This window comes from Lissotriton vulgaris, chromosome 9 (genome assembly GCF_964263255.1).
Source record: "Lissotriton vulgaris chromosome 9, aLisVul1.2, whole genome shotgun sequence".
Taxonomy (NCBI): Eukaryota; Metazoa; Chordata; class Amphibia; order Caudata; family Salamandridae; genus Lissotriton; species Lissotriton vulgaris.
The window spans coordinates 488,980,169-489,006,098 of NC_141697.1; the positions used below are offsets into that span (position 1 = coordinate 488,980,169).

A 25,930-nucleotide genomic window follows, 5' to 3' on the forward strand; every position below is an offset into this window, starting at 1 on the left:
GAGCGGTCGACCTCGAATCTGAGGAACCAGTTCGAGTCCTAGCAACGACGCTCAACATCCTGTGATTCTGGGCAAATTGCTTAATCTCCCCGTGCCTAAACATTTTTATATTTGTGTCCATCTGTAACGTAACCGGTGCTCATGTAAAACGCTCTAATACCTTCGGATCAAGTTTGCGTTATATAAAACTCCGGAAAAAAAAAATTTGATAAAATAGAGGGGGGATTTTTTTCATCACCTCAGAGAATGATCTGATAATACAGTTGTATCTGGTTGCCGTTCTCATTAGGTAATGGCATCAGCACGAGATTAATTAGTACCTGATTTGGAGGTTTGTGCAAAAAAAATGGGTAGCAGCTGATGCAGTAATTACTTTACGAAGTTTGTTATTATAACACTAAACTAAAAAATAAACGAGACCCTAGTAACTCTTGCATACTACCAGCGAGCACCACTAAATGGCAGTGTTTGTAAACCTGTAAAATCGCCAGTGCTTAGACATTTTCCTAACCTTCCCTTCAATTAAAGTTTTAGCCTTACTCAAAATATTTCTCATTTTAGGTGGGATATGATTCACCCATAAAAGCAACTATAACGTGTCCGCAATTTTACAATTCAACCAACCTACCTTCGATATCACTGTCACAGAATGCATGACACAAATTGCACATTTGCAGAATTAGAAAGCATTTAGGCCCAAGACTACTAAGATTTTGCATCAGGGTTGTGCCTCTGTTGGGATTTGGAAAGCCAAGCAAATCAAGATTTGGATGGGATTTTATTCCAAAGGTAAAGCAAGGCAGCTCACAGCGCTGTGTTGTGTTACCTTGCGTCAGGGAGGCATTGTTTGCGTGGAGCAAGGGCGCTTTCGTTCATCCACCCATGCATTTTGATGCAAGACCAAATTTACTAAAGTCACTAAACATGGGTTTGCGCCAAAATGGTGCCCATACCTGAGGCTGGCGGAACAAACAGAAATATCTCTTTTTCCACTTGTTACCGCCGCTTTGCATGCTACAACACACATACAAAGTGGAATAAGGCTCAAAGAATAGTTTTTTTTGGGAAGGATGTTATTCCTTTCTACACAAAAACTATTCTGGCCATGCACCCTTGCCTCCTGGCGCAAAGGGGCCTGTATTGGCACAAGGCAGCCAGAAGTGCGCCAGCATCATGTTACATGTCACATGTTGGAACTGCATCATATCTTAGTAGATATGCACATTCTGCTCCCGCCCTCGGTTGCAATGCAACGCAGCAACTTCCCTCTGCGTGTTTTGCTAAAGTTTAGTCAATCTGGGCCCAGGTAAGCAAGAGGCTGTGAAGATGTATTTTTATTCTGGCTTAAATACGAGTCTGGCTGTGGAGGGACCCTATGCATGAAAGAATTTAGACCTGCTAATCCCACTGCTAATTTATGTTTGTGCTCAAACGGTGTGCGCACAAAATTGAATGGTTATTATTATTATTAATAATTATATTTCTAAAGTGCCCAATTGCCTTAAAGGTGTCTTGTAGCTAAACATCCCAGTACAGTCAGTCATTCATTACCCCATAACTATCTAGTAAACAGCTAAGTTTTAAGAAATTTCCTGAACTGCCCAAGACCGTATGAGTTCCGTAGGTCTATGGGTAATGTGTTCAATATATATGTGCTGCCTCTACAGAGAACGCTCTGCCTCCAAACCTAGAGAGCCTAAATCTATTCTGAACCTAAACACCTGCTTTAGTCAATCTTAGTAGGCAGCCTTGTTGGGAATTCTTGAGCTTAGGGGGTCATTACGATGGCGGACTGACCATCGCACCGGGACTTGGGACCGTCCACCTATATGACGGCAGTCCCACACATGCAATTACAATGCGACTGCCACTGTGGCGGTTGCATTGTGCATTTTTACCATTGTGGAGGGAGCTACTGGCTGCAGCACCCCCCAAAATGGTAAAATGCAAGTTTTGCATTTCCCAGCTCTACGTGGCAGGCACCACGCGGTGCCTGCCACATGGTGCAGGGAAATGTTGGGGGGCACCATAGGTGCCCCCAAGAACAAAACTTGAGTGTCTGCTGAAGGGAGGCCCACTAAGGCCCCCAAAAGTACATCCCCATCAGTCTGTGAATGGCAGCTGAACTGCAATTCACAGGCTGGTGGGATGCAGCATCCTAATCTGGCGGACACCATTTTAAAGATGATCGTTGGGTCTGCCAGGCATTCGTAATCTGGGCTGGACTGGGAATCAAAACCGGCCCTGGCAAAGTGCTTTGCTGGCCCCTCCGAGGGGTTGGGGGTGCGGCGGAGATGTTAGCCAAGGCCGGATTCGAACGATTTTGTTTCAGCTGCTGATATTGCAGCTATGCTGCAAAAACAGCCCTATAACAAAATTGGCCCACAGGGGCCCAAAACTGACCCTTGACCCTGGCGGCCCACCGGGGAAATGCTCGGTGCCTGCTATGGCCAGTCTGGCCCTGATCGTAATATTTGCCTGTGGCGGACCCGTGTCGGATGGACTTTGCTTCTGCCAGGACACTGCCCGTCATCGTAATATGGCAGGCAGAGAAGTGCTCCGAGATGGCGGTAAAACCACCAAAGGCAGCCTGCCTGTGGCGGTTTAACCGCCATCGTAATGAGCCCCTTAGCTCTTAAACCAATGGGACCCATCATATGTGCAACCCAGTACGCAATACAAAGTCATTGAAATATAATCTGCTCTCCGACTGGTAACCAATGCAGCTTTTTAGTGCCAAGTAAATGGAGGCCCATTTTGAGACAATTTATGCCAACCGAGCTGCTGCATTTCAGATGTAAGCCAGCTGTTTATCTAAAATGTGAGATGCACCCAATAAAAGTGCATTACAGTAGCCTAGTCGGCTAAGGACAGTACTCCGAACAATGAGAACTCTATGTTCTCCAGGTGATAGCAGTTTCTGTAATGTTTTTAAGAGAATGAAACATGTTGAAGATAATCTATTAAAATGTGAGGTTTATGACAGATTATAAAAAAAAGTTCAGAACCTCTGAGGATGCAGAGTGTTTGCTGAGCAAGACATCCTACATCAATGGAGAATAGGGCCCACTGGGCATACACCTGCCTTTGCAGAGGTCTCATTGAATTTTAGGTACAAGGTATGAAAGAATTAAGTATGAATTACAAGAGCCATACTGTTTAATCTTGTCTGAATATTCAGGAGAGGAAAAGCCTCACAATCCCTGGCTGAGATATAGTCCCTGCAGTGTTCTGTATGTATTGATAATCTTCTGTATTAAGAGAAGTTTCAATTTAACACTGTCGTTGCCAGCAGAAAACTATGAATAGACATCTTTAGCAAAGGAAGATGTATGTGTGATCACAAGGAATGAATTGCATGGTGGTCCATGAACAGAGGAGTACTGAATATATTTCTTAAGTGGTGGAATGTAACAAAAGGAAAAGAGGCACCTAGCGGTAAGAGAGCAGAGCAAGCTTCAGAAGCAGCTGAAATGGCGTTTAGGTCTTCAGCCTTATAGCATCAAAATGCAAGGGAAAGGGGGTGGTTGCTGGGCATGATTAACCCTCCTTGCATGGTATATCTATGAGATGTTGTCTGTGGGTCCAGCAAAAGTGGTATTCACAAACACTTGCACTTAAGGACAGTAAGCATGTAGATTACTGGAAAGGGGCCCAGACATTGCACTACATGAAAAAGGCCAATCTCTAGGATAATTTCGGGTTTTGTAAAATGCTGGTTTGACATCCTAGAGATGGCTCCCAGTTCAGGTACAGCAAAAGACGAGCAGATGAGCAGGCTTGATCCCGCAAAGATGGACTGCACCCACGGCGAATACCAAGGTTTGGATGGGGGTTAGAGCTTCAGTCACCACAGTAAGGGCACGATTATGTTGTCGGGTGGATCGCCACTGACAGGCCGAAGGTGACAATCAGTCTGACATCTGAGGCTGCAGTCCGACTGCTGCATAATAATGTCGGAGTGCAACGGTGTTGGGACCGACTGACGTCTCCAACAGGCTCATGGAGCCCATCGGAGCATGAGTCGGAGCGTAATCCCTACAATGGGATAGTGCCTGCTTAAGCACCTCCGTAGGTATTACAATGGACCATTCCCTCTGCCTTTACATGGAGGTCCAACCGCCATGTAAAGGCAGATAGGATAGGAGTTTATGGGCCACTAGCAGGGCCCCCGTGGTCCACCACTATGGGGGGGCCAGGTGGGCACATGTGGTGCCCTCCAAACATCCATGCACCGAGTGCCAGGCACCACATGGTGCATGGCACACGGTGCATGGATGTTTAAAAACATTCTTTTTTTCAATTATGGCTTGTGCTGCCACACTTTTCTGGGCCGCAGCACAAGCCGCAATTGAAAAAGGCATGTTTTGGACCGGCTTCACGGTAGTCGGATCTAATAAGGCGGGTAGAGATGCCGACTACATGTTGGGCAATCTCCATCCCGATACGATGACAGTCGGATGCTCGTCCAACCGCCATCTTGATTAGGGGCTAAGAAGTGTACTATAAACATGGATTTGCTGGAGAAAATAAGGTTAATCAACATAATATTAATAAGACGACGCGTTCCCTCTGATATATTTTCTTGTCAGATTTCTTTTTCTTTTAAGAACATATTTCACAAAGATTGCACCTTTTTCTAAAATATGCGTACAAATACAGCAACACTAGAGAAACACCAATGTTTAATATATTCCATCAATCCATGAGGCTAAAGTTAATGCCTGGAAGATAAAGTAGTAATCTACTGCTGTAGTTCACGAATATGAAAGGTAAGTAAATTTAGAGGTCACCAGTTAAGGATGGTAGCGTGATCTGCAGAGTAATGCAGTAATCATGATGTAAAAAGTATTCGATTTAATTCTGCACTTGTTGCTCAAGTTTGTAATGAATTATTACTGTAAAATATAAAAAGTTTATTGCTACACAGCTTATCGACATCCAAATGGTGGAAGACTGTGGCAGGATAAAAACCTTTGGTAGGTAAATATTTAAAATGCCCATTTAACTCACTAAAGTATTTTAACAGCATACAAGAGTTCCTAATATTTCTCATTTTGATTACTGAAGGCATCATGTCACCAGCTACCTAGCATTTGCAAATACGACTTTTTCAGGTTTTCCAGTTTTGTAAACATCTTGTCACATACAATGATTTTATTTCTGTAAATACCTATTCAATTTTTGGACATGCCAGAACAGGGCATGTACCAGTAAAACAGGTGGTAGTCGGTTTGGTGCACAATTCCAGGAATATCCGATTCTAAATGAGTTGTTTTGGATAACATGCTGATGAGTCACTTTTAGAATTGCATCCAGCTCCTCAGCTTTTTTTCTTTAACCAAATAATGTTCACTTAAATGTCTCCACAGTAAATACATGCCTCTCAAGGGTCAGGCTGCCATTCTAGGGCCATCCAAGGAAGTAACATAATACGGCCTTTCATCTACTAAACCTGGCAGGCGAAAGTTCTCATATTCTTCCGACAAACCGATGAATAGAGGTGTGTGAATTTTGCTTCATTTGGTTTCGTTTACTTTAATGATGTCAAATTTCTGACAGGAGGATGACATTTTCACCCAAAAAAAGAATCCAAAAGGCCAGCGACCAACAGCCAGTTGCATTCTGTTGTTTTCGTGCATTTACAGTAAATGTGTACCACTAATGACTGATTCGCTGTTAGCTGTTACTGACAATGGCATGCAATTATGCAAAGTGGCATAATGAAGACGTTTTAGGATTTTTGTGTAACAAGCATAATGCAAAGTTCCAAATAACATCAGCATACTTTAAATTTTACCCAGGTCTACTGATAAACAACATTTAATAAACTTGTTGAAAAGTCACTCACCTAGGCTGGGGACTTTGAATGGCAAAACTAATGAATTATTTCCAATGGTGGCTGCCCCAAAGTGGGGGGGGGGGGGGGGGAGGGCAGAGGCGGACGGGTGATTAGGGGTATAATAATTAATCGAAAAAAAGGACCTGTCGACATCGGCAGCTTAGGTCTGAGCGGCCTGGGTTTCTGCTCAGTCAGTGCCTGGGAATCTATGCTGTTTCTCCAACTCAGCTGTGCAAAACAGCTAGGTTGGAGAATCCTAAGTGTGCATGTCTGCTTGGCCTTAGGCCTGTCAAACCGACATGTGTACTTTACAGTGCCCATCACTCCTCCCCCTGCCATAGTACAGCCCCGCCCTACACTGCCAACGTGTCAGCGGAAAATAAAATAATTAGATTTTTTTATCATTTTATTTTTCGCTGACTGACTTTGACCAGTGGGGCGACGCTCCTTCACTATTACTGAGGTGCTGCCCCTGATCATTCTATTTGTTAGCCTCAAAACACTACTCTCCCTTTGCTACTTCCTTGTAAAAGACTGAGGCATACAGCAGCCAGGCACTTAAAGTCACATCAGCGCACCTGCACCTGCTGAGCTCCTCATCCAACATGGTTGTCCGTCATCAACATGGTGGCTGAAAGTGAAAGGGCTTGTGGGTGAGTCAATTGGAAGAGGTGAAAGGGCGGCCAGTGAGTGCAGTATGCAAGTGGTTAACAATATATTGTCTTTCAGCTATTGAATAAAAAAAAGCATCCTCACCGGTGTCTTTGGTATCTGTTCTGCCTGGATGCCCATTTCTGCCAGGGCTTTTGCGAGTTCAACCGAATTCACCCCACAGTGAGCTGCCACGTTGCGTTCACATCGTTTATGGATATTCATTTTACACACTGCGAAGAGGAGAGGAAGGAAGCCATTAGAAGCAGGGTTAGAAGGATGGGAGAATGGAGTACAGCCCTAGATAGAAACCGTCGGCATGCGTAAAAGTCTACAAAGTAAACGCATCGCATTCATATCAGGAGAACTGGAGCAGGCCTCTTTTACCACCTTAGACAGTGGTGTATGTTGCTTATGACAGGGAAAGTATAGGCATGTGCTACTTTTGGGAGGACATGTAGCAGCATTTGTTGACCTATCTAAAGTAAACAGAACATAACACAATACATACACAAAACAGCATAACAATGCAATTAAAATATAATAGAGCATACCACAACAAAGCAGTCAAAAGAATGCAACACAATAACTGTAGTACAACATAACAAAATCACATTGCAATGATGCAGCACAAATACACAGCAACCCAGAAAACGACAGAACACATCACCGCCACAAAAAAATGCCACACAGCAAATATGCACAACTATTCAAAAAGTGTCCTGGGAAGTGGGAAGCATTGTATGCCCTTCCCTTGCCAGAAAAGGAAGTCAAACTGGGGGACCAGGCATGTCTGCTGTAGAAGGCAATGCCTAAAGTAATTTTACTGGCTAGTTTCTCCAGCCCGTAAAATTGGTCTGGTATTCCTGCACCACGGAAGACCAAATGCGAACACATCTGCCTATTTGTGATCAGTTGAAGCAGAATCCCATGTGGGAATTCCACGTAGTCTAACTATTAATGCAAACTTTTGTCTCCTATGGTTTGTGTGTGTATGAGATGGCTTTTCATGCAGTCATGGCCACTGTGACCTGACAGTGGCTGAACGCATTGACACCATTGATCATGGTGTGCTGCTGCTTCACCCTTGGAGTTGAGGAGTGCATCACTGGGTTTATGATGATTGTGTTCCTCCATGGAAAAATCCATCCTCCTACCTAGGGTACCAATGAGTGACCTAAAGGGAGACAACTCATGCATAACATTGATTGCTTAGTTCTTTGCTCTTTCTGTTGAACATGCTCATGAATACATGATCTCTGGCAGCACTACCAATCTAGTAACATCCAGAATTAAGTCACTTTATCACTTGGGCATGTACCAATTTCAATGTGGTGAAAACTTCCATTTTAAAAATACTAGTGCTGTCACGGAATCAGTTTGACTTAAACAGATGGTGCATGAGGTAATATCCCTTACAGAGGCAGCCCTCTCCATAATCCCTAAGTATTGTATTTCCGGGTGTAATTGCTGTGCATCACAAATATAATAATTAAAGTGCCATATATTGGAAAGGTAAGGTATTAAACAAACCAGGTTTATGTTTACATAGACAAAAAAAAGAAAATATTTTAAATGGAAGCAATTGAAACAATATTCAGCTGCTAAATAGGAGAAAATAAGTGAGGCTAATCACATCTAGAAAACACATTTGTATTATGAGAAAATGTAAATTACATAATAAAAAGAGGACAAAGGTGCTACTAACGGGTTGATTTACAGATGACTCGAATAAAACTTTTCATTTTCATAAGACAAATACTTTTTCCTTCATTTGAACATTCAGTCGCCAGGCACACTTGAACCACATCATGTATATGGCATCTAAAGCTTCAACCATTGGCACGGTATGGCTTTATTACCACAGGGCACCTGGTTAGGGACCCATCTTTATATAATTTTTTTTATCTCGAATCAATGCTTCCTACTTTCATCTTCATATCCGTAGATTGCCAGAATGCTTCGAACTACCAATGAGAAAGCTTAAGGGACACAGAGGCTGGTTAAAGCTATAGTGAGTTGCCCACCAGCCATATTTAGAAAGCCGGCACCTGCCTGGCAGAGATTTCAATGTCTCCAGTGCTTCCAGGTAAAGCTCAATTTCGAATGTGTGCAATTTTTTAAAATTATTTTCTAAGCTAAAAAATAGGAGTTGCTTGAGAAAAAAAAACATCAATTAACCTCACTGCATGTTGAGTTTCTTTCATGTTTTCCGTGCTGAGGGACGCAAACCACACAGAGCAAAAGATAACCAAACAAGGTAACCATACCTTGTTTGAGGGAGGTATAGTCACAGACGTTAATATAAATTGTATTTGTTTTAGAGTTTTGTCATGCACTCCATGTTACTTTTTTGTTAATTGAGAGCACTATCGAGGAATACAAACACTGTCCAATATATGGAAAAAAATTAAGGTAGCGGGAGAATGAGTCCACTTAGAAGGGGTAGGTGCCCATGCTCATGTTTGGTGGTCTCAGCTACTGGTGCTCCAAAGGTCCATTAGAAGCATGTCTGAGTAGTTCTGATTTTAGTAGTTTCCTGAAACATATGCAATTGGGCTCAGATCTAAAGGAGGTGTTGAGAGCTTTCCAAAGTCTTGGACCGTCTATTCCCAGGGATCTGTCCCTGTTCGATTGTTTGAATGACTGTTGCTGGATTAAATTAGTAGCTGATGCATGGAGGTTTTTAGCTGAAGCTAATTTATGTATGTAGTCTGGACTTTTTCCCCAGAAGGATTGTGACAGTGCAGAGTACCTTGATTTGACTATGGCTTCAACTAGTAGCCAGTCGACTGCTTTCAGAGCAGGCTTCATGTGGCCCCACTTACTTAAGTACAGGCACATTTTGGATACCTCATTGCAGGCTTTATAGTCTAGAAATGGGCCTTTGGAGACCCCAGTGTAGATGATGCTGCAATAGTCCGGGCAGAACAGCCTGGAGTCAGAACCCCCTATTTCCATGTTTCATGCATAGGGAATATTTTTAGAGGAAATGAAGCATGACATTTATTTATTTATTTTTATTTAAAAGGTTTTATATAGTGCTGGCTAGACCCGGAGGTATCAGAGCGCTTTACATGAGTATCAGACGATCCCTTTGAGCAAAGCATTGATTACAGAACATTCCCAAGTTCTTAACATGCGGAGAGGTGGAAGGAGGAGATCCCAAGAAAGCTAGATCTTTACCCCAGAAAGAATGCTTTCTGAGATTTAGTGTAAATCTGTTCAGTAGTTATTGAGAAATTAAGGTTAAAAATGTATATATCAGGATGGTTGCATTCGCAGGATTCTTGTGGGAGTCACACGAACATGCAACTTAAAATAATAGAGCAATCGGATTGGCGGAGAGGGCCTTTTTTCCCATTGGCCATCTCTCTCCAGCGGGAGCTCACACTCTTATTGGATGGCCACAACATGAGGAGAAATGTTGAGCACACCATGCCGGAATATGGGAAATCCTCCTGGGGCCAAATTAAAAAAACAAAAACATTTTTTGGGATGCCGCAATCCTGAAGAACTCTCAACCAAGCCAACAGGGCTTGTCTGCTCTCTCAAGTATCCCACAGGAGCACAGGGACTGCACTGGCTCCAGGCGAGAGTCCTGCAGGATAGGAAAACATAAAAAAGGGGCGGTGTACACTGTGTCCTGGTTAGTAGGGAACAGCATCACTCTTACCTTTTACAGTGCTTGGTCATCCTTGAGGCTCTAAATAAAAGGGAAAAGCATCTCAAAGTCATATGTGCAGCCTTTTAAAGATATGGTGAATGAGTCCTTGCTCCTGAAAAAAACAATAAAAAAAGGGGCCAGGGTAAGAATAGCCTGACTCCCTAGGCCTGCTGCTCGGGCCCCAGAGTGACCCCAGTGAGCCAAAAATAGATTTATTTTGACTTCAAATTCATAAAGGATCAGTAAACAGGAGTAAAATTTAAAAATACAAAAGCATGGGCTCACGTGCCCTTCTTTAAAACAAAACTTCAGGTGGGCTTTAAAAAAAAATAAGGGGAGGAGGTATGTGGGCCCCCTACCTGGGCATTTTAAGATCCTGGGGGCTACATACTCTGGTGTCAATATATTTAATATAGGGAGTGGGGTATGCAGCCCCACTCACTGAACCTCTACGAGGCCTCGGGAACCCCCATCCCCCAGGGTCAATAAAGATATTTGGGTGAGGAGGGAATGCACCCCCGTGCTCTTGCTGGGCCTTGTGGACCCCAACCCCAAGGCTGGCTCCATTGCAGTGTTCCTGGGACCTCAACCCATTGGAGATCATAGTTTCCCTGCTCTTGAGGGCACAGAAGTCTGGATAGATAATGGGGCACTCCAGTTTAAAAAAAACGAAAGACCCCAATTCTTCCAAGAAAATGTAAATATTTGAAACAACATTTCAAATCTGTACAGTTTGCAACCCTAGAGTTAGTTAACAGGTGAAAGTATGTTCAAGTAAGCAACAACAATGGCACTCAACAATACAATGCACTAGCAACCTGGAAAAGAGGGACTGTGCCTCAGATCTCTGAAAAGTGAGTTACTGGGCTCCATGAGGTAAGTCTGTCTCCTGTGAATAGGATATGCGAGTGGGATATGTTGCAATGTGGGGGCCCTTGAGGCTTTGGATCACCAGTTCCTTGCTCAAAGGAAACCAATATTGATGATGAAGGTAGGTCAGACTGCACTCAGACCTTCAGCTAGGTGCACAGGCCATTTCTAACGTTCATTTGGCTATCCCTGAAACAATAGTGCCAAACTCATTTTCTTAAGAGCGATATCAGTGGTTTTTTAATGTTGAATGGGCTAGAAAAACAAAATCTGACCATTAATGACAATAGCGCAGATGAGAGCTTGGTTCAAATGGCAAGCTGATGTTTGGAAGCAAAAAGTTTGAATATTTAAAATTATGCATTTTCAGGACAAAAAAATATAGTTTTTCTATACAAGCAAGAAGCTTCTTTTTAGGGGAAGTTTATTTAAAATTAAAATTTTGTAGTCATTTATGTTCATTTTGGGATATGTTTTGTTGATTTTGGTCCTTGGTACGAGAGAGCACTTGCTGCTCCATTAATTGCAACTTGAGGTATTTTATCAATGCTGATAAAATAATTGTAATACTAAAACCACTGCCACAGTTTCGTAATCTAAAGTCAGCCTGAAAATTGCTGGTTGATTGCAAGTATGATGCCTCCCAGACTGGTACCGTGCGCAGAACCATTTATAACTTGTCACAGGTCTTCCGACAGTCCAAGATCCAGTCCATCTTCTTGGGTTGAGTCCTCAATTTCAGTGCTATAAGCTGGTAACGATGCAGTCTTGGTTCTCAATGAAGGTCTGATAGTACTCCGAGAGGCCCAGGAATGCTTGCACCTGGGGTTCATAGGGGTCAGGGGTTCTTCCAAGCCACAATGGCCTGAATCTTATCATTGAAAGGCTCCACCTTTCTAATACCCTACTAGATGACCAAGTTAAATGACCGAATGTAAGATATTGGGTTATTAGTTGTGCAGGATGTGTGGCCTGGGCTAGTAATAGATCTACAATTTCCCCTTACTGGGAAGCAAGCACCCCACTGTAGCACTTGAATCTCTCAGGGTAGTGAAGCCAAGCAGTCCAAGGCCTTCTTGGGAGAGGTGGTGTAGGCTAGTAATCACCATTTGCTGGCACTTAATAATAACACTCAATAATGATTGTCCAGTCAGTATTTTTTCTTTGAAAAGGAAAATTACATTTATTACACACACTATCAATATTATGCATTAATTTACAAATCTATATATCAGGCATATAGAAATACCTTCAGTAACATTCTGAAATCACATTTGACCCCTACCGGGACTTGACCCCCAAACTCACGGTACCACCCCATCTACATCAGATAAAACATCACAATTTAGGGAGGTATCACTTCAAATCAAACAGGCCTATTGGCTCTGTCAAGGTTCACCATATAGAAAGACTAATAACCATGTGCTAACAACCCAACCATTATATCACCATAATCAATAAGCATGTTTCAATGCAATCATTATCAATACAACATTTCTAAAGTTCATGAAAAATTACTGCTGGTCAATATATTGTTGATAAATCAACGTGATATGTGTCTGAGTATTTTTTATATGGTGTTAAGCAGCTGCTCGCTGGTATGGCATATCAAGTTGCTTAAAAATAGGTTTCTCAAATTTAGGAGGTCTGTAAAAACCCTGCTCTTCAACCAAGCATATCACTAGCCCGGTCCCATACGCTATCTCTCATTTGGTCATCTCTTATTCAATGCCACTGCTAGCGATGAGACACCCAAGAACAGATAAAGACTTCTCTATTCCAGGCTTTCTCCTGTGTTGGTCCCGCTTAACTTTCTGTCCTTCAGCAGGGTGCTACTGGTCTAGATGGCGATTTGATCGTGCCAGAAGGGCTGCTCTGTGGTGCTGGTGTTTTGCCTGTTTGCATGCCTCTTAATGTATGGTGGGCCTGTTTTTACTTATGATTTTTCTAATTTTACCACAACATTGCTTGCAGCAAGCGCAGATACGTGCAATGTCCCATAGCTTGCAAAACACGTACAGATTTCCTTTACAAATTCAAAAGTGCCCTGATTTCCAAAGTGGGGCGCTTTTTTTACCTCCCTGATTTTCCAATGGGGGCCACTTTTATTTTGGTGCCAAGTACGTCTTCTGTCCCAGTTCAACCCTGTCTGTCAGCATACATGGACAATGTTTCTCACTAAAAGACTCAACCCTTGTGCGGGTTGGTTACTGTTTCTTCAAGCACCAAGACTATTGCCAGTTCTCCTTCTCTTCTTTTTATCTTTACCCTAAAGATAGGTGTTACATAATGCTTCACAAAACTTCGAAACACGTTATTGTACGTGGCATAGACCCTGTTTCTGATAAGGCTGTTGAAGCATGCAGCTACTTTTAGAAACAAAATGATGCCTGTAGCTAAACACACACGAAAGAATAACAGGTGCAGGGATACCGTTTAAAAGGTTTCCGGTATAACCATGCGTTTTTTGATAAAAACAGAAAGGTTCTAGTGATGTCTACACCATTGTCTACCAGCCTTTACTTATTTGCAGCCAGTCCTTTGGCAATAAGAAGTCTCGAGCTAGAGAAATGCATTGACTAAAGCATTGATGCTTTTCTCTTAGTGTGTCGCCTGTGGTACCCTGCATATATGCATTGTGGTTTCTGTCTGGGCTGACATGCTTCATCTTCTCTCTTGTGGTTTCCCTTTCCTCCTTTGTCACAGCTCACTAATTTAAAACATGCTCGTAAAATGCCATCTTCCTCTTTCAGTGCTATTTGTTGCCACAAGTGGTATTTTCTGTGATGATTGTTCATTAATAATACAATGAAAAATATCGGTGTCTATTTGTTCGATTTTTATTTGATACATGACAGTTGAGATTTCGTAGGGTAGCGGTTTGCTCTTTAGAATGATATTATACATGGGATTCTGTAATCCCTCTATAAACAGCAGTCTCTAATTTCTTTATTATTGGCGAGTTGTGACTTACTCAGTCAATTATAAGTTACTACAGACGAGTTATTACAGTCGATGTCACAAAGCAGCAGTTGAGGGGAAAGACAGGTCACTGAGCATAATTGAAGCATCTGTTTAAAGCAACAAATGGAAGCTTGCTTTTCTTTCTTCTGCTCCATTTTAATAACTTATGACAATCAGAAAGAATATGTTCATTCTTCGCACACCTTAGATGGAGAAAAGCTAGAATCTTTCTGCATGTTTTTAAAACAGACTGGAATTGAACTGTTTCTAATATGTAACAGGTTTTTGATGTGGTTAATTTTGCAGAAGTTTTGTTGGTTTTATTTTTATTCTTCATGTTTGCGAACATGTTCGCTCTTTCATATGAAAGAGCTACACACGAAGATTTTAAGTGGTTTGTGGGAAAGTTGATGGTGCAACCATGCATTATATGGCTAGATTATTTGATCACTTTGAATACAGTACACAAACCATGTTTTTCTACACAAATATGTCCCATACAATAAGTAAACTAAAATGAAATTGAATGCATATGTAAGTTAATGAAATCTGTTACAACATACTGTTTACAGTGGATACAAAACGACCATTGTACTATGGGCATTGTTGTGAAGCCTGTTTACACTAACCATGATGAGGTCACACGTTATGCTAAATCTGATTACACTAACCATGATGAGGCCACATGTTACGCTCTGTAAATAAAATCTCCAAATGGCACCTTACTATCTGTGAACAAGGCTGCAGGACAACTGAAACACATCAGGTGGTTTCAGGTAGCACACAAAAATCATGAAATAAAACCGCATATCTTCTTTTGTGTATCGAGGAAAGGAATGGGGTTATCTCATGCTGAGTTTGCTGTTTCTGCATCACTGATGGGCCCATCAGTTAGGAGCATGACAGAGACCAGCAAGTTGTTATGGAGCGATGTGTTATATGGGATAAAGTATCCCCTGCTGTACATGATGATGATAATGATATTGGAAGTCACATCTGCGTTCCATAACATTATAAAGAAACTCGCCAATCTGCATCCTTCCTCTGTATGGTTATAGAACTCCTCGGTGACTTGCAGTATACTTATCATGTATGGCAGGGGGTACTTTGTCCCTTATGTAATGTTATGGGAGAGCAGTGCTTTACTGTACTGCAAGCCTCTTTCCCACCACAGTAACTTCAGTGCTTGATGGAACACACAAAAATCTAAATAGAAATATAATATTAATATTATGAAATTAATGAAAGCCAATATATAAATACTGCTAACGCAGACGTGGCTTGATCCTACTTCTGCCCCCATTGTTGCCTTTGCCACTCCAGCAGGCTATAAGATCTCTAGAGTCGACCATCAGGGGGGGAGAGGCGTCGGTGTGGCCATTATATATAAAAACATAGGGGCACTCTGTGTGGTGGACAGGCTATGAGGTGCTTGATTTTAGCATCCGCTTTTCAGCCCACTTTACCTGGGGAGCCTCCCTTATTTATAGGCCCCCTGGTCCTGCGGGCCCATTTCTCCAGACCTGTGGGGACGCTATTGTCTCTAGGGCAGTAAGGTTTTCCCACTATATGGTTCTGGGGGACTTAAATATCCATTTGGATAGACCTGATACTAGGGAGGTGATTGATCTGCTGGATGTACTACAACTGGCTCAACTCAGCCAGCATGTCCCCCTTCCTACTCATCAGGCCAGCCATATATGGGACCCGATTTGTTCCAACTTCACCATCTCCATAAGGGATCCTTGCCCGGTGTCCTGGTCCGATCATTTTATATCCTATTTCTCTTGCATGGTATCTAGCGCAGAGACACAGGTGCGTTCCTTCCAGAAGCCAGCTTTTGGGAAAATTGATCCTCTGGAATTCAAACAAGCTCTGGATCTTCCTAGGCCCGTCTTGTCAGGCTAATTGGAGGAGTGCATGTCGGGGTTTACTGGTTGGGTGTCGATAGCTGCTGATTCTGTAGCCTCTCTTTGGCCCGTCAGACCCGCCAAAGATGCGCCCTCTAAACCTTGGTTCAACTTGACTCTTAAAGCTGCTAAGCATGATTGCAAGATTTTGGAGCGAGCTTGGCGCAGGAGTGGTTACTGCCCCATAGCCAAGAGGAAGATCAGAGCAATGCAAAAAATCTACTACAATGCTATTGCCATAGCTAAAGGGCAATTCTTCACAGCACGCATTGATTCTGTCAGGGACAACGCTAAAGAAATCTTTGCCATAGTGCAGAGTTTTACGTCACCGCTGGCTCAAGCGAATGAGACTCCATCTTCTCTCGCCTGGTGTAACACACTCTCAAGCTGTTTCAGAGATAAAATTCAGGCCATTCAGGCTACATTTCCTTCTGATGATGGCTGCCGTGAGGGGCCTTCGGCGGTGCAACCTGCTGATTCCACTTGCTCTCTCTCAGCATTCAGAGCAGTCGACCCTCTGGAATCTCTTAAAATCATCAGGGGGCTCAAGTAGGGTTCCCCTTCGGACTCCTGCCCGGCCAGGCTTTTGGCAGCAGTGGCAAAGAGTGTACATTTAGAGGTGAACTTTATCATCAATCTGTCTCTTCAGACGGCAGCTGTTCCTCAGGGGTGGAAGCAGGCGAAGATCTTGCTGCTTCTTAAAAAACCCTCTCTCGATCCTTTTAACCCAGGGAACTATCAGCCGTTCTCCCTCCTTCCAGCTATTGCCAAGGTCTTTGAGAAGGTGGTCAATAAACAACTGACAGAATAAGTGGAGACTGAGGCACTTCTACACCCAGCTCAATCAGGGTTTCGAGCCTCTCACAGCACTGAGACTGTTTTAGTAGAGGTGGCGGAGGCTATCCGGGCGTGCGTCGACGCCGGCGGGAGGGCAGTACTTATTTTGCTAGACCGCTTGGCGGCGTTTGACATGGTTCCACATGCTCTTCTCTTGGCCCGATTAGCAGAGATTGGTGTGTCGGGAACTATTTGGGGTTGGCTTAGCGCTTTCCTGGAGGAGCGTGTTGAGCAAATTTGGCCCCCTCTCTTCTCCCCCCCCCCCCCCCCCCGCTGGTTAAAACTGAAGTCCCGCAAGGCTCTTCCCTTAGCCCTCTCCCCTTTAATATTTATGTTACACCACTGATATATCTGGCAGAGGAGCTTGGGGCTAAGGTGATGGCCTATGCGGATGATACTCAGCTGTTGTTTACCTGGGATAAAACACCTGATTCCGCCTCAGCAACGCAACTGTGCCTAGTTTCCATCTTTAAATGGCTGGAGGATGCACAGCTCAAGTGCAATGAACAAAAATCTGGGATTCTGCTACATGGTAAGTTTCCCGCTGATTCCCGTGAGCAGCTGTGGCTGCCAGACTCTCCTCTGCCCATCTCCTTGGGTCAGCCCGCAAAAAATACGGAGTGTGGTTCGACGAGAGTCTTTCCTTTACAACACACATTAAGAAACTGGCCGGCTGCTGTTTCGGCCTTCTTAAGACTTTTAGGAATTTTTCTCCACTCCTCCCGCAGGCGGCAAGCAAAACCATCATGTGTGCTTTAATTTTGTCACGCTTAGACTATGTCAATGCCCTCTATGCTGGTGCCCCTGGCTACCTGTTTAAAAAGCTTCAGGTGGTCCAGAATACGGCGGCCAGATTGTCATTGGGCATCGCGGCGAGGAATAGTGGGGCTCTTCAACTGCACTCTCTTCATTGGCTGCATGTGGTAGACAGGGTTAAATCTCTGGTTCTGGCCCACCACACTCTCCATGGTTATGGCCCAGAGGAATTTTTCCTTTTACTTTCCTTCGCACGCTCTTCGATCTATGTCCCTTCATTTTGCCCGGGTCCCGCGCTTCAAGTTCTGGGTGGCTGGGTGGTAGCACTTTTGTGGTGAAGGCAAGTGTAGCATGGAATGCTCTTCCACTTGCTTTGCGGTCCATCCCGGACCCAGATGTGTTCAAAAGGAAACTTAAGACTAATTACTTTGTTTGATAGCTTCTCCGTGCACCCCTTTGGCATTGCGCCGGGGCACTCACAAGCATCCGAGCGCGCTACAAATTGATGTAACATAATATATAACATAACATAACTGTTACTTACGTGGTCTAGTTTCTTGCCCTTTCAGGATTATGTGATAAATGTAGCAAATGATGCATACGATAGTTGCCATTAATTTAAAAAATAGTTGGGATGACAATTTGAAGGAATACCTGCAAGTGAAAGCAATTCAGTTCCACGTATTCACCTATTTATGCTGATTTATAAAGAATTAGACAGGGAAATGTCCAAAATAAGCCTCCCTAACTAACAATGCATTACTGGTATCTAGGTACACAGTAGGGAAAAAGAAGTCACTATTTCAAAATTTTAAACAACACAAATAAGAAATACCCAGTAGTTATGAATAATCACCTTTTAGAAAACAACAGGTTGGAGTAAAATGTGAGTTTGAAGATCATTTATGTGCTGATTTTCTAAGTGGGAGGGATTCCCTTTAGACCCCTTCTCCTTTGGGAATTGAGTATCAGCTTCAAGATGATTCCTGATCTCAATTTAGTTTTCCAAAGCGCAAACCTTTTTTCAAAAGCAGCCCAATTCCTTTAAGGAACTTGGGATGCTTTGAAAAAATGTCTTCCATTGTGAAATGGAAACACATGGTTGATTGTTGGCTGTCCCTTGCAGTTGACCATTCCTGTGTTTGCAGCCAATTGCAACGGGTCACAAAGGTGAATCTGCCTAATTAATATTAATTAAGCAGGTTGCTCTGAGACCCTCTGTGATTCCTCAATTTGCAAATTAACCTGTTAGTACATAGGTTGGTTTGAAAAATAATATTTGGGTCGCAAAAGTCGATGCAAAATTTGCAACCTCTTTTTGTGAGCAGATCAGTAGCATGTCTTTTAAATTTTAGGTGGCAGAGCATATGCATTACAACCATGCATAATCACTCTAAATTTTAACCCATGAACATCTAGACCAGGGAGGTACATTGCTGCTTACAAACAAAAAAGATGTGAACCTAGGACAAGGGGGGACCCTAATCACACGGAACCAGGGTAGTTAAATGATTAACAAAAACAATGGCTCCTGTGGAATAATATCAAAGTGATATTGTTATACTTATGCACAATGGCAATAAAAAGGGTTAGGGTGATGTCAAAAGGAGAAAAAACATCATAGACCTTACTTTTTGTATTTCACAAACAAGTTTATATAGTTCTTGAAAGAAATCAAGATATGGACAAGGAAATAATATCACAGTAGTGCGTAGTGTCCCCAGTTTGAAAAAAGGAACCTAAAATATTGGTGACATTTTTGTGACATATGTACAAGGTTTCCAATTAATCATAGAGTCGACCATTTGTAAGTATACAAAATGTACACCGCATTTCTTATACAATGATAAGCACTGGTTTAATGGTTCACTTCTGTTATCTGCCGACGACGTTTCAACCCTTTGTGCAATATAGGGTTTCTTTCTGATTTAGAAATGTAGGGACATCTACAAAGAAAGGGATATTACCAGTGTGTGCCCAAGGTGTAAGCTTGGAAAGGAGCACATGGGTTTGTATAGTACCTGAAGTGTGGTTTGCATAGCCGTGTAGTAAGAAAGAGACACAAAAGAAGAAGATACTCACAAGGGTCCCAGCCGGGCGCTGTATATGTGCATAAAAGAGCATTTAACTGACAAAAGTTTCAGTTTGAGTTTCAACATAACAGAATATTACTGAAACCACTTATTGGCACAGGCAGCATCTTACAGGCATAACATTGTTATCAATGTAGATTGTATACATATTACTATATATAGTGTCATACAAAGGAATGCATGTGGTTAAGACTTCCTGGATGTACTTTAGTGCAATCACAGTATGTAACAGGTTCTAGTTTGTTTTCGTGGTAACAAAGCCCTGCCATTCCTCTGCGGAATTTAACCCCAGGACAATGGAGTGGTTTCAGTAATATTCTGTTATGTTGAAACTCAAACAGAAAATGTTGTCAGTAAAATGCTCTTGATGTCAAGAACTATAGGCGAATATTTCTTGTTTATACGTGGTTTCATCTAAATGTACACCCGCACTTGTTCAGCAAAGCACGCACTCGCAGTTTTTCTGCTGTTTTCATGGCTTCAAGGCGCTAATTGTTGTTAAGCATTATATCACACACTCAATATTACAGGACACCAGTTTCTTGCCGATAGTGCCTCCTGTGATTGGTTAGCCACCTCGTACAATGCTGCCACAAATTCCATTCTACACACTACTTTGATTTTCATCCTTGCATCTAATTTTTTTGGGCAGTTTGCCATTCCCCATGTGCACCGGTCTTTCTTCTATTTCTGCTATAGATAGTGCAGAACCGGATCACACCGACAGGCGGCACTCTACATTATTCCCTGCCCAGTGATTGAGGGCTGGCTTTTGGCAGGGAACTAGCTTATATACCCTTTGGCAACTCGCAGGTTCTCTGTCATTAGGCCAAGCAGACAGACACACGCTGTCCTGCTCCCACGCGCTGCATCATCAGGCTGGGCTGATCTCCTTTCAACATACTTTAGAGGTAAGTGGCTGTGACACTCTGTAGCCATGCATTTGAATACATTGATTTCTGGTTACTCCCTCTAATATCACTCTCGCATTTATGGCTGAGATACCCGCCACCCCCTCTCAACACAATCCCCAAGGATGGGACACCGGAAACGGTTCTGAACTTTTGGAAGACGGGAGGGAGTGACCCTCCCGGCCGTATTTATTAAAATATGAAACAAAATTAAAACATTAAAATAACAGTTTCATATTAATGTACAATTTCATTTCCACATTGCGATGTTTGGCTAACCTTAACATATTCTCTAATACAAAGGTTCTCCTAGCCGAACTAACATCCTACAAAACATTTAACTTGAAATTGTACATCCTAACGTTTAAGGGCCAACGGCAAGGTCATAACCGGTGTCAAGATCCCTAAACCAGACATATCCCCCTCACTTGTGAGGGGCGACCGCACAGAGGTGTACCTCAAGTGCATTTACCAATTTCCCTTGACTTGACGGGGGCCCCAATAAACTCGACGCCATTTAAAGGTCGTCCGAGGACTCGTGTGAGGTATCTAGAAGGTAGCGTAGACCCCCTCCCAAACCCCACACAACTTACCACATCTGCCGTCGCAGATGTCCTGGCCCGGGAAATTCCCCAGGAGGGGGCTGTAGCCCCTCCTACCCAGGAAGGGGCCTTGACCGCCTTTCCTTTTCTTTCGGCGGCCCACCCTTAGAAGGGACCGCCTCCCCGTTGAGGGGCCAATGGCCACCTCCCTTGAGCGCTCCCATCCGTAATGGGTGACGCCCACCCATAGGGATCTTCCAATTACTGCTCACCGATCATGACCTTACCGCCCGACCAAAATAAATACGACAATTCTAACTAAATTACTAAATGACTAAATTACTAAAAGACAGTAACAATTACCACTTATTAAAAGGCATGATTACTGATCAACACTAGTGCATCATTACTTTATTTGCAAAACATACTACAATTTGACCATTCTTTATTGCATATTCAAAGTTATCACGACAATCATCACAACCTGCAAAAAATTAGCGTTACCACATCAAACTTTATTCAAAACCACTTGCTGTCCTCAGGGGCTGGTGGGTGGGTCAAAATTGGCTCTTCGTTCCGTCTCGAGCTCACGTGCAGCGAGGAGGTGCAGCTTTAGAGCACAGGAACAAGAGGATGCTTTCTTGGCTTGTTGCTCCTTTTATCCGTCTTCAGGGCGGGCGTAAACCCGCCCCTGCCTGCCCCAAAGGGCGTGGCCGGCCGCGTCAGTGTCTAGGCCAGCCCACTCCAGGGCGGGAAAAGAGCGCGCCCCGGCTACGCCGCTTCGGGCATACCAGCCGAGACTCGCCTCCCGCCCAAGATGGCTTCCCGGGGGGATCGTGGTACTCCGCCATACGTTCGGGGGGACCGAATGGTCGCCCCTTTCCATATGGCTGAGATACCCGCCACCCCCTCTCAACACAATCCCCAAGGATGGGACACCGGAAACGGTTCTGAACTTTTGGAAGACGGGAGGGAGTGACCCTCCCGGCCGTATTTATTAAAATATGAAACAAAATTAAAACATTAAAATAACAGTTTCATATTAATGTACAATTTCATTTCCACATTGCGATGTTTGGCTAACCTTAACATATTCTCTAATACAAAGGTTCTCCTAGCCGAACTAACATCCTACAAAACATTTAACTTGAAATTGTACATCCTAACGTTTAAGGGCCAACGGCAAGGTCGTAACCGGTGTCAAGATCCCTAAACCAGACATATCCCCCTCACTTGTGAGGGGCGACCGCACAGAGGTGTACCTCAAGTGCATTTACCAATTTCCCTTGACTTGACGGGGGCCCCAATAAACTCGACGCCATTTAAAGGTCGTCCGAGGACTCGTGTGAGGTATCTAGAAGGTAGCGTAGACCCCCTCCCAAACCCCACACAACTTACCACATCTGCCGTCGCAGATGTCCTGGCCCCGGGAAATTCCCCAGGAGGGGGCTGTAGCCCCTCCTACCCAGGAAGGGGCCTTGACCGCCTTTCCTTTTCTTTCGGCGGCCCATCCTTAGAAGGGACCGCCTCCCCGTTGAGGGGCCAATGGCCACCTCCCTGAGCGCTCCCATCCGTAATGGGTGACGCCCACCCATAGGGATCTTCCAATTACTGCTCACCGATCATGACCTTACCGCCACAGGCCGGATAGTTGACCGGCTATCCGGACCCCCCACAACACTCCTGCCTAAAGGTCATGTAATAAAGTTTTTAACCAAGCTATCAGGTCTCCTATGAGTAACTCGTTCCCCATCCGAGACAAATGAACACCATCCCCCAAATACATACTGTCCCCTTTAATACAACCATGCGAAATAGAATGCAGTGTACTTGAACGGAACAGTCTACTCACTTTATTATTAATTTTCCTTACTGAATGATTCAGAGCAGAGACCGAAAGAGCCCCCCGCCACACTTTCCGTGGGTTCATATGGGACCATGCAATTGTGCACCCTGGAACTCTTCTCGCAAACCAACTTACCGTGGAAAGCATCGCCTCAAGAAGAAGTCGTCTACCAGTGGTCACCAAATCATTGCCCCCAAGATGTACTATGACTACAGACGGCGGTGACCTTGTCCGCCCTAACAAACCCTCGAAAAATGATCGAAACTGGTCAATACAGAGCCCGCCCTTTCCGTAGAAGGACACACTGTACCCGTATTCCCCAGCCACGTGAATCATGTCACCTGCTTTGAATACGTCTGCGGCACGCCTCACGTATGAGTGGCCCACGACCCACACCTCCTTTTTCGCAGCCGGTGATGTCTGACCGCTGGCCCGGTGTTGGGTCGACTGCACAGTCCGCCCCGCCTAGTAGGCTTGCGCAACTGAAACCAAACAAAAACATGAAGCGTGAGTACATCATTACAGCTTCACAACATGTGCAACCGCACATACCTTTTATAACAATTCGAGGACCAACGCCCCACACGTTTTACTTGATCGACATTCAGACCCCTGGCTGTAGCCTCGGTAGCAGCCCCTATCCGAAAGGAATGGGTCCCAAACTCGCCGGGGTTCATGCCCGCGGCAGAAATCGACATCGCAAGCACCCGCTGAAACTGAAACCTCGTCAGTGGGGTGGCGTCAGCGTGTCTCAACAAGGTCCCCCCCCATGATGCCACCCTTTGCGCTAAATATTCCTCAACGCAACCCACCGGGCACATGGACGACCCGGGAATCCTTTGTATCATTATGCAGTCCCCCATCGAACCCTGATCGGTCTTGGACTTGACAAATGAGACAGTCATTGTCTCCCCCCTGACCTGAACGTGCTCTCGGCACAGTCCCCCCATGGTATCCTGCTTGTTCCTTGCCACTAGTTTGCTTACCCGCATAGCCCCATGGAATGCTAGCACAAAAGCGGCTCGGAATAACACTGCTTCATACTGGGATGAACACGTTGCAGGAAGTACAGATAACAACAAAGCCAACCTATCCAGACCTATCGGGCGCCTTTCATCTACTCTGCGACCCTCAAGGCGTTGCCACCCACGTAGCGCTTTTTGCACAACGAAAGACGCAGTCGGGTCCTGGATCCCATGAGCCCTTGCCATAAAGGAAATGGCGGCCCGATGCCTTTGGGCCGTAGCCACTGATTTGCCTGCCTGATGTAAGGACAGCAGAAAATCCACTACTAGTTCTTCCTGGCCCCAAAGCTCCCTCCTAGCATCCCCCACAAATGCCCAGTAGGATCGGAACGCCCCTTGGTATGCCTTCCTCGTCCTGGGTGCTAAACTCTCTCCCACGAGGTTCTGTAATTCGGGGCACCGAGAGACCAGAGAGCTTCGGGGAAGGGTGCCGCCACCGGGTCCGCTGTGGGCAGAAAACCCCAGAAGGCCTGCATACGAAAACGAGAAAGCGCATCAGCCGCTTTATTCATTACCCCTGGCACATGTCTTGCTTTGAATAGTACGTTCAACTGCATACATAATAACACAATTTCTTTGAGCAATCTCAGAATCCATTTGCATCGTGCTGCCTGGCTGTTGATACACTCAACCACGGTCATGTTATCAGACCAAAAACACCACAGAGTGATCTCTGAACCCTTCGGGCCAAGTTTTCAGGGCCACAAGAATGGGAAAAAGTTCCAAAAAGGCAATGTTACTTGTCAGTCGACCCTCATGCCACCATAACGGCCATTTTTGAGCCGACCATCGTGTGCCGAATATGACACCAAAACCAGTGCTCCCTGCCGAATCTGTCCACAGCCCCAGCTCCTCGGAGGACACCGCCGGTTTGTTCCAGACAATTCGACCATTGAAATCCGCCAGAAATGCCAACCAAATGCGCATGTCCTGACGAACCTCTGCCGATAACCGTGTGCGATGATGACCCTCCTTCAGGCCGACCATGGCTTGAGCGATCGAGCGGGAAAAGGGGCGGGCCATCGGCATGACTCTCAGGGCAAAATTCAGCTGTCCCACCAATTGTTGCAACTGATGCAACCTGACCTTGGACTCGCTAATACAAGCTACCAGGGCAGCCCTGAATCTTATCACCTTCTCTTTAGGTAATCTAAAACAACCTTCCACAGAGTCGAGTTCGATCCCCAGGAACTCGAGGCAAGTCGAGGGACCCACAGTCTTACCTGGTGCCAATGGCACACCGAAATGCTTCATTAAAGTACAAAATTCATTCAAAGCCTGTCCACATTCCGGACCCCCGGCCACCCCCAGAAACAAAAAATCATCGAGATAATGCATGACATGCTGTAAACCCGTCTTCTTTGTGAAGACCCATTGCAGAAAACAACTGAACTGTTCAAAGTATGCACAAGAAATAGAGAAACCCATTGGCATACATCTATCCATGTAATACTGACCCTGAAACATGAAACCAAGGAGACGCTGATCGTCTGGGTGTACCGGGGGCAACCGGAACGCTGACTCAATATCTGACTTTGCCATCAGCGCCCCGGGCCCTAGGCGATTCAACATGGCCACGGCCTCATCGAAAGATGCGTACCGCACCGAACACACATCCGGGTCTATTGCATCATTTACGGACAGACCACGTGGGGCTGATAAATTATGTATCAGTCGGAACTCACCCGGGTCCTTCTTAGGGACCACCCCCAAAGGAGAACAAACAAAGTTAGCACACGGTGGCTCCTCAAATGGACCGGCGACTCGACCTCGAGTAACCTCTTTCCCAACTTTTCCTGTACCACGGTCGTATGTTGCAAGACCGATATTTGATTTTTACATTTTCTTACACCCCGAAACTCCGCCACTGGGATGCGGAAACCATATGAAAACCCGTTCCTCAACACCCCAGCGGAAGCGTGATCCGGGTATTCGCTGAGCCAAGGAATCATTGCCATGGTATCAACCGGAGTAGGTAAAGGCGCCCCTCGGACTATTTTAGACCTGTTTGGCGCC

The 25,930-nt window shown here is 44.5% G+C and overlaps 1 protein-coding gene across 1 annotated transcript in view; it reads right to left on the minus strand.

Annotated features, from left to right (window-relative positions):
• The window catches only part of PRKCH (protein kinase C eta), a 773,184-nt gene that overhangs the window by 259,326 nt on the left and 487,928 nt on the right, over positions 1 to 25,930 (minus strand). Inside the window, exon 7 of the mRNA XM_086937948.1 lies at positions 6,599 to 6,726. Coding sequence (XP_086794074.1) covers positions 6,599 to 6,726 — 128 coding nt within the window. The remainder of the gene's footprint in view (positions 1 to 6,598; positions 6,727 to 25,930) is intronic.